The sequence below is a fragment of the Panthera uncia genome, chromosome B4 (assembly GCF_023721935.1).
Source record: "Panthera uncia isolate 11264 chromosome B4, Puncia_PCG_1.0, whole genome shotgun sequence".
Lineage (NCBI taxonomy): Eukaryota > Metazoa > Chordata > Mammalia > Carnivora > Felidae > Panthera > Panthera uncia.
In genome coordinates this window covers 123,964,190-123,973,486 of record NC_064809.1, presented here as the reverse complement: position 1 = coordinate 123,973,486, position 9,297 = coordinate 123,964,190, and the positions used below count along the sequence as shown (strand labels likewise).

Below are 9,297 nucleotides of genomic sequence, written 5' to 3'. Positions count from 1 at the left end.
TCCCTCTCTCCCTCTCTCCCTCTCTCCCTCTCTCCCTCTCTCTCTCTAAATAAATAAACTTAAAAAAAATAATAAAGAGAAAGGCAGCAGTTGTGAAAAGAAAATCTGTCATCCATGAGAACAGTGATTTCCAGTCTTCTCTGAAGCAGTGACTCCCCCTATCATCTGCTTGCAGTGGGCTGTATAAAACGTCCTGCATGGACATTATTTTACTCCATAAAGGTGATCTTTTCAAGGCCTTTGAATGATTGGAAAGCAAGATTAAAATTAAAAGAAAAAAAATTTTTTTTCTTCTTCTCTTGCTATCTGGCTGTGATAGAGGTAGAAGGGCCCTTAGTCTGCTCCCATTGTACAGATGAGAAAACCAGAGCTTGAAAAGGGCAAGTGCATTCCCTGGGATGGTTCTTCCTAATAACACTTCCCCAAATGTTTGGATTTGGCTTTGCTCTTACATTGTGTGTCTTCTGCTGCCTTCCTGGCCCTCACATTTTCACTCCCTTCCACTTCTCTCTTGATTATCAAAGAGTTAAAATAATTTCATAATACAGTTGTGAAAACAATGTATTTAGAGGCCCAGGTTTTTCCCACAGTCCTACAATGTGAGAGGAAGTGTAAATCTCAGGCATAAAAAGCTCATGCTTTTCTAAATTATATTTGATTTGTGTATCCTCAGCTCACTGGACAACCAGTGCTCATTGGTGGCACCATGGGCACCTGTAGTTACGTTCTTACTGGCACTGAACAGGGCATGACTGAGACCTTCGGAACAACTTGTCACGGAGCGGTAAGGAAAACAGAAACTTAGGTAGAAATGCTCTCTTCCATTTAATCGTCTTTTTGCATTTCGATAGGTAAATGTGTTTGAGCATTAACAAAGTTGAAGTTTGGGTCTGTCTTGTTTTCTACCTGAATTTATTCCCATAGAATACACTATCTAATGAACTGACTAAAGTCACCTAGTGTCTCTACTTTAGTGAAGTCATTGTAGCGCCAGGGACTGTTCCTCATCTCTGCAGGTCTATAAAATCCAGACTGAGAAATTGTCAGACCGGCACAACGGATATAACTTTAACTGATGCAAGCTTACATCAAAGCTTATCTCAGTGATTCACTGGACCTAGTCATTTGCATAATTTGCTCCTTACTAGATAGGTCCACTCAAGATTTGGGGGATTTGCAAATCACAGCCCAGGCATAGACTGCATACACACCTATTTACCATATCTCCTCTTTCATTCTAAGTCAGGTGTCGGTAAACTTTGTAAAGCATCAGGTGGTAAGTATTTTAGACTTTTGGGCCATGGGGTCTCTGTAGTAACTATTCCCTTGTGCCATTGTAATGAAAAAGCAGCCGTAGACAATACATAAACAAATGGGATTGCTGTGTTCCAATAAAACTTTATTTACAAAAACGGGTGGTAGACCAGATTTGGCCCACAAACCAGTTTGCCAACCCCTGTTCTAAGCCATGAGAATGCTTAGCTCATGATGGAGTAGAAAATGGAAACTAAAGTATCTTTTATAGGACAGACCTTCGCAAATAATATTTAAATCCTCCTTTTTCTCTGATCCTTTCTCATGTCCAGCTGCCTCCCAATTCCTAATTTTAACCCAGTGATCAAAACCAGCACATCTCACACCATACATTAGCAACACCTGGAAGCACATTTTTAATTGTCACAGTGAGGGAGAGTAGCTTTGCTACTGGCATTCTAGTACAGGCCAAGGATGCTGCTGAACATTCTACACAAAGAAGTATCTAGTCCAAAATGTCAGTAGTGTTGGGGCGCCTCGGTGGCTCCGTTGGTTAAGCATTCACCTTCAGCTCAGGATCTCATGGTTCGAGCCCTGCTTTGGGCTCTGTGCTGACAGCTTAGAGCCTGGATGGAGCCTGCTTCGGATTCTGTGCCTCCCTCTCTCTCTGCCCCTCCCCCTGCTCATGTTCAGTCTCTTTCTCAAAAATAAATAAACATTTAATAAAATGTCAGTAGTGCTGATGTTGAGAAACTGTTTTAAATCACAAAGCATAAAGTTTTTGTGATAATAGACATACTGTTTATATTAAAATCAATGTATTTATATTGAATTAATAATAGTAGTTAGAAACACAAAACTGAATCTTTAAATACTGAATGTTTTGTATAGGTGGAAATTTGTTTTCCAGAAGGATATGATGAGACTTGTAACAAAAGACACCTAATAAGGTTAAGAATACAGAAAAAGATTGTTTATTTATTTATTTATTTATTTATTTTAATTTAAAAAGAAGTCAAGGAAAAGGCATATAATCCCAAGGGCTTAAATAATTGCTGGAATTGAACATAAATTGTAGCTCAGAATTTATAAAGTGAAGTTCATTCTGTCCCCAATCCAGGGCCGTGCATTATCCCGAGCAAAATCTCGACGTAATTTAGATTTCCAGGATGTCTTGGACAAACTGGCAGATATGGGAATCGCAATCCGCGTTGCCTCGCCCAAACTGGTTATGGAAGAGGTAAGTGAAATTTTGATAAATATTCAGCATAAAACTGTCTCTGATTTATGCCACTACACAGAACAATTTTTAGTATTGCTGTATTACATTTGTTTGTTTTTAAATAACCTCAGTTATAGTTTATCTTTGTCTTTTGTGTGGAGATTAATTATAAGCCAAATACATAAGAATGATTCTTACCTTTCTACGTGTTAAACTTTAAAAATTGTTTGAGCTGACTCATTTTAACTTTTCTTTTGCACAGCTGTATACTTAAATTTGAAAGCTGGGCACCTGGGTGGCTCAGTCGGTTAAGCATCCAACTCTTGATTTTGGCTCAGGTCATGATCTCACAGTCATGAGATCAAGCCCCACATTGGGCTCCGCGCTGGGCGTGGCGCCTGTTTAAAATGTTCGTTCTCTCTCTCTCTCTCTCTCTCTCTCTCCCTCTCTCTCTCTCCCTCTCCCTCCCCCTCCCTCTCCCTCTCTCCCTCTCCCTCTCCCCCTCTCCCTCTCCCCCTCTCCCTCTCCCTCTCCCTCTCCGTCTCCCTCTCCGTCTCTCTCCCTCCCTCCCTCCCTCCCCCCCTCCCTCCCCCCCTTCCTCCCCCCCTTCCCATGTTTGTGCACACTCTCTAAATACATACAATACATAAATAAAATAAATTTGAAAGCACATTTGAAAAGGGAAGGGTAAGATGTTTAGGGAAATAGTTCGGATTCAAAAGGGAGCCAAGATTTTGTTTAAATTATATGTATGTTATGTACAGATATGTACATATTGGAAATAGAAACAACATAACTTTTTTTTAAACATTTACATTTTTTAACTTTATTTATTTTTTATTTTTTTATTTTTTTAATGTTCTTATTTATTTTTGAGACAGAGAGAGACAAAGAATGAGCAGGGGAGGGGCAGAGAGAGAGGGAGACACAGAATCCGAAGCAGGCTCCAGGCCCTGAGCTGTCAGCACAGAGCCCGACGCGGGGCTTGAACTCACAGACTGTGAGATCATGATAGGAGCCAAGGCCGGACGCTCAACCAACTGAGCCACCCAGGCGCCCCAACTTTTTTTATTTATTATTGAGAGATAGAGCATGAACATGGGAGGGGCAGAGAAAGGGGGAGACACAGAATCTGAAGCAGGCTCCAGGCTCTGAGCTGTCAGCACAGAGCCCAACATGGGGCTCGAACTCACAAACTGCAAGATCATGACCTGAGCTGAAGTCAGACGCTCAACTGACTGAGCCACCCAGGCGCCCCATAACTTTTTTTTTTTTTTTAAGTTTAAAAGAAAGGTAGTCATCCAGAAACTCAGTGCCTTAACACAACTGTTACCTCCTTTTTTAGGGTGCTGACTGCCATTTTTTTCCCTAAATGCTTTTTTTAAAACTAATTATAATCATAGTTTACAAACATTTTGTAGTCCTTTTTTAAATTTAGCACATTACTGTAGTATTGCTTGTAAGGATAAAACAGTTATTAATGATTGCCAAATAATTAATTAAGTTATTTTAATGATCAAATTAATAACTTAATCATTAAAATAATTTAATTAATGGTTGCCAAATAGTCTCCCAGTTAAGTACCATGAGTTTCTGCCCATATTTGACATTTAAGTGACTTCCAGATTTTGCTATTATAAATTAAGTTGTAATGTGTGTTTTCATGCACGAAGCTTTTTTCCAGCTGTTTTAATAATTAGAATGAAGTCCCAAAAGTAGGTTGAGTCACAGAGTATTACAAAGCCTTATTTTTTAATAACTATTAATTTTTTCTGATTTTAAGAATAACACCTGTTTAATTAAGAGATTTTGGAAAATGCAAAGAAGAAAACAAGCCATGTAAAATTCCACCAGCCAGAGATAACCTCTATTAACAGTTGGTATTTTCCTTAGTTGCATGTTTTGCGTATGACTTTTTCATTGACTCGGGAAACACTTATTAAACATCTGCTATAGTTAGGTGCTGCTCTAGGTGCTGCAAAGAACAAAACCAACAAATCCCTTTCTTGTGAAACTCAGCACACAGTAAAAGATGTAGTGTGTTGGATGACAGTAAGTGCTATAAAGTACAAATGGGATGGGGATAGGGAAAAATCAGAAGTGGGTGTAGTTTTAAGTAGGGTGTAGAGGGTGATACTTGAGTGAAGACCTGAAGGCAGTGAGGGGGTGGGCCGTGTGGGTATATGTGGGGATCTAGGGGCAAGCTTTCCAGGCACAGAGAACAGCCATGTGCAGAAACCCTAAGGCGAGGTTATGCTTGGGTGTTCGAGACATAGCAAGGAGGCCACCGCGAGGGAGATGAGGTCAGAGAGGCGGGGGCACCAGATGATGTGGGTCCTTGCCTTTTCCTTTACAGAAGGACTTTTGCTCTTCTTACTCTGAGTGAGATGATGGGAAGACATTGGAGAATTTTGAGCAGAAGAGTAACAGGGTCTGGCACCCTGATGAGAATATTCTAGAAGAGAAATTGATAATACAGGAAAGCAGGGGGAATTACTGGAGCAGTGTCCTTGGGTAGAGGAGAGGAGATGGATGTGCAGGTGGTTGGGCTTGGTTTTGCTAAGAGCTCAGATAATGAATTATTAATGAAAGGACAGAAGGTAGGATGCAGGTAGTCAGGGAGGATATGGTGAGAGTTTGTGGAGATTCTATTCTGGCTGTTTCTCTTGTTTTCAGTGTATAGAAAGTAGTACCAGCAACTAGGAGTAAGGCTGCAGGAGAAGGTAGGAGATGACCATTTAAGAGAAATAGTAATCAGCCTGGGGAAGTTTTGGGTGGTTGCCAGGACAGCAGCAGGCTCCTACTTGAGCTAAATTCAGTGATGGGGCGTTTTTCAACTACATTCAGCCGTGCAGGTGCAGGCATGAAATAGATGTTGAACTAACTTTAACCAGGTTTGCAAGTACGGTGCAGTGGGAAAGAAGCAAGGTTGTTATGGGTGTTGCAAAAGGATTATAGGTCTTGTTGGAGATGAAGCACAGGAGGGGAGTGAGCTGGAAACCTAGCTGTCGTCACCAGCATGACATGCTTGAAATTGAGATTATGGAGGAGTTGTGATCACTGGTAATGATAAGTTCTGGGGTATGGCCCTGGGTGGGAGTGAATGGCCAAGGTAAGCACTGAGGGAGCAAAACTCGGAGCGCCTGGGTTGCTCAGTTGGTTAAGCATCTGACTCTTGATTTCGGCTCAGGTCATGATCTCACGGTTCCTGAGATTGAGTCCCCACGTTGGGTTCCGTGCTAACAGTGCAGGATTCTCTCTCCCCCTCTCTCTCTGCCTCTTCCCTGCTTGTGCGTGCTCGCTCGCTCTCTCTCTTTCTCTCTCTAAAAATAAACTTGAAGGAGCAAAACTCGGAACTAAGAAGCCAAGATACTGAAAGGATCCTCTTCCTAGATACTGAAATCCTTTGGAATTATTAGCAGGAGAGAGGGACACTGAGCCAGGATCAAGAAATCTTCAGGTAATGCTAGGGAGTGATTCAGAGTCTAGCAGGGAACTACATCAAGAAGGGGTAGAAAAATGTTATGACTGTGAGACTCAAAGCTGAGAGTACTTAGGGAGGAAGGAGCACGAATGGTCTGGAAAGAATCAAGAACAACAAGTCTGAGCCTAATGATAGGACCCCATTTAGGAGGGAAAACAGCTACTACTTCAGAAGGCTGGAGGTGGAAGTAATATCCCTAGGGGAGATCTGTGTTTCAGCAAGAATGGGAAGGTAAAGGGAATGTTCAGAGAAGAGGGGAAGAGGGAAAGGATTCTGCACATGACTCTCTGGAGGGAGTTCCAGAGGCTGTGGTGGGGAAGTTAGAAGTTGGCAGGGAATGGGACATGAGCTAGAAAGGGCTATGTGCAGAGCCCTGTGGGAGTCAGCGGGAGGCCTGAGCGTCTGTGCTGACATGACCAGGAAGAAAGGGTATGTGTAAGGAAACTGGTTCTCATGGTGGCAGGACAGTGACCAGGTGGGAGGGGTGGGTGGTGGTTTTGCTGGAAAGTCAGAGATAACAGTGTGTGTGTACATGTGTACACATGAATGTGTGCACATACAGGGACAGTAATATACATGCATTGAACAGAACTTTCCCTTATTGTGAAGGTAGTATATGTGCGTTCCAGAAATTTTGACAACTGCAGAAATATATAAAGAAAGAAAATCAAAATGGCCAGTAACTACCATCCATAGATAATTACCACTAACAGGATTGTTTGGTGCGTGTCTTCTCTGTCGGGTATTGGTGTATATGTTTTATTCAATTACTGCTTTTCCTAGTAATACAAGTAATATATGTTCTATGGGGAAATTATGAGAACTACAGAAAAAATATAAAACAGGATGGAAGTGTTTATCTTACCATCACCCTTACCAACACTGAGCTCGTTCATCATTTTAATCCTTATTTGACAGACAAAAGAATACTCAGTATTACTTTAATGTGCATTTCTTTAATCCCACATGAAGTTTAATGCTTTCAATGATTCCATTTTAATAGACTTTGATGATGTCTAACTCCTCCCTTGCAGGCTCCTGAGTCCTACAAGAATGTGACCGACGTGGTGAACACCTGCCATGATGCTGGGATCAGCAAGAAGGCCATTAAACTGAGACCAATTGCCGTGATCAAAGGATAGAGCACTGACCGAAGCTGCCAAACGCGACTGCCTCTCATGGAATGGAGGTGGACTGAAATGCTCCTCAGACGCCAGACTCGAGACCTGACGGGTTCCAAATTGTGCAGCTATAACTGCCTGTTGCAAAGTAGCTGGCGGGCGGCTGCTGCTTTCAGGAGCCAGTGTTGTAACATTACCTTCTGGGAGGAGTCCCACTGCCCTCCTTTGGAAAGGGTGGATATACTTCCTCCCTGATTGTCCCCCAGGTTTTAGGAAAATCTGTTGAGGGGTGCAGATAGGCCAAGATACTGCCTGACTCAGTCCTGTAAGTCTTTATTCATCAGAATGAACCTGTTTACACCAAGTTCTGTTTATATTCTGAGAGGTGTTGTGAAGAGCATCCTATTAACTAAGAGTTTTGAAATGTTTTCCTTGCCCTCCTCCTGTTGTCAGTTTGTCCATTTATCCACACATCTTCCCCCTTCCCCTGAACCCAGCAAAACCCTGAACACTGCTTTCACTTGGAAAGTACCCGCGGAGTCCTATGTGGATATTAGATGAATGGATAATGGGACACATTGAGCAGGGAGTGTGTATGGAGGTGTAGGAATAGGAGCCCAAAAGAGAACATAGTTTTTCATAGACTTGCTACTTTTCTCATTCTAAATATGAGGCAGAGTTTTGACTTCCCTGCACAGTGGCACCTGCTGGTATCTGTCATTAATTAGGCCTGGTCTAGTAAACTGTTGTTGGGTGATGCCTTGCACAGCAGCAGCAGAGAACCCTCACATAATACTGAATGTCTTATGTTTGTGATTGAATTATTATAAAAACATGACATGACCACAGCTGCGATGTCAGTGGGTGCCGTGTGACAGGTTGACTGGTCTTGTGCCACCCAATCAGATTTTGTGTTCTGTACTGTGACACCTGAGGTGTTAAAGTTACAGGTTACTAAGGCCTTTCTTTGTTGAGTCCAAACAGCCAGTAAAATAGAAAAATCTAATAAAGTTACAATATGTTGTTTATATTTTGTGCTTAGTAGTTTATAGCCTAGGACAGGTAGTATTTTTGCTTGATTCACTTGGGTTAGCGTTGCTGTTCCCTCATTTTTCTCGCAGGTTACTTTCAGCAACTCACTCCAAAATATCGTATCCTAAAACTCATCCTTCAACTTGTAATAAAAACCCTCACTAGAGTATCTTGTACATGCTGCCGTTTGGAAGGCTGGAGAAGGTAGACATCCTCTGAAAAATGGATGTTCTGAAATAGCACGGCATGTCTTTACTCAAATATTTTGATGGTAGAGTTTGAAAATAAAGCAGTTAGGAATCTTAATGCAGTAATTCTAGGTTACTGACGCCTTCAGTCTGGCCTAGCCACTGTTGACAAGGATGCAGGTTACTGGTGAGCACTGGACGGCACTTCAACACGAGGAACAGGCTTCCGGCAGGCGCTAGACTCTAGAGGTGAGACCGTGTTGGAGTGTAGACTCCCTCCCTCTAACCAGGCCTTGCTTGGTGACAGGTCATTTGAAACTAATTCAAAGCAAGATCACCTCCCAAAACTGATGTCATTGCAAGAAATGCTGTGCATCATCTTAAATACGTATGTTGAGTTTTATTAGATGCTTTGAAAGTTACTCTTCAGAGAAGTAAGAGGAGGAACAGGTAGGAGAACTACAGAGAATCCTTTATGCGATGGCATTTCTGCTGTATAAGCTTTTCTTGTCCTCCGCATTTGCAGTGAGCTTAGCCCTGTTAATGACCATAGGGGGTAATGGTTAATATTTTGAGTTCAGAAAGAAAGACACAGATACTGTTTTCCTTGTTCTAAAGATGTTATTTTCCCATTTGAGGCAGAAAGCCACTTAAAAATAAATGTTCAAATGAAGCGGACATTACCAGCTGTTTCGCCTGAGTAAAAATACCCTAGGCCCGTCCCGTGCTCACGCACAGCCAGAACACCCTTTGATAAGGCACCGTGTGGCTCCTTCAGGCATGGAGAGGAGTCATTAGCACTGCACATCTTGGTCCCTCACTGAGGACCTCTGAAGTCAGTCTGTTTATAACTAATATTCTCAAAACCTCACATTGGTTGTGATGTATATTGGTACATCCCTTTCGTCAGTATATGGTTGGGAAAACCACTTCATGGGATGTAAGCAAAATAGGAACAATCACTAATTTTCTAATGTTACAACTTTCCTGGGGCAG

The 9,297-nt window shown here is 42.0% G+C and overlaps 1 protein-coding gene across 1 annotated transcript in view; it reads left to right on the top strand.

Moving 5' to 3' along the window:
- Positions 1–8,109, top strand: part of RTCB (RNA 2',3'-cyclic phosphate and 5'-OH ligase) — a 22,638-nt gene extending 14,529 nt beyond the window's left edge. Inside the window, exons 10-12 of the mRNA XM_049627523.1 lie at positions 674–784; positions 2,375–2,494; positions 6,995–8,109. Of these exons, the coding sequence (XP_049483480.1) occupies positions 674–784; positions 2,375–2,494; positions 6,995–7,102 (339 nt within the window). The 3' untranslated portion in view covers positions 7,103–8,109. The remainder of the gene's footprint in view (positions 1–673; positions 785–2,374; positions 2,495–6,994) is intronic.
- The last annotated feature ends 1,188 nt before the right edge of the window (positions 8,110–9,297 follow it).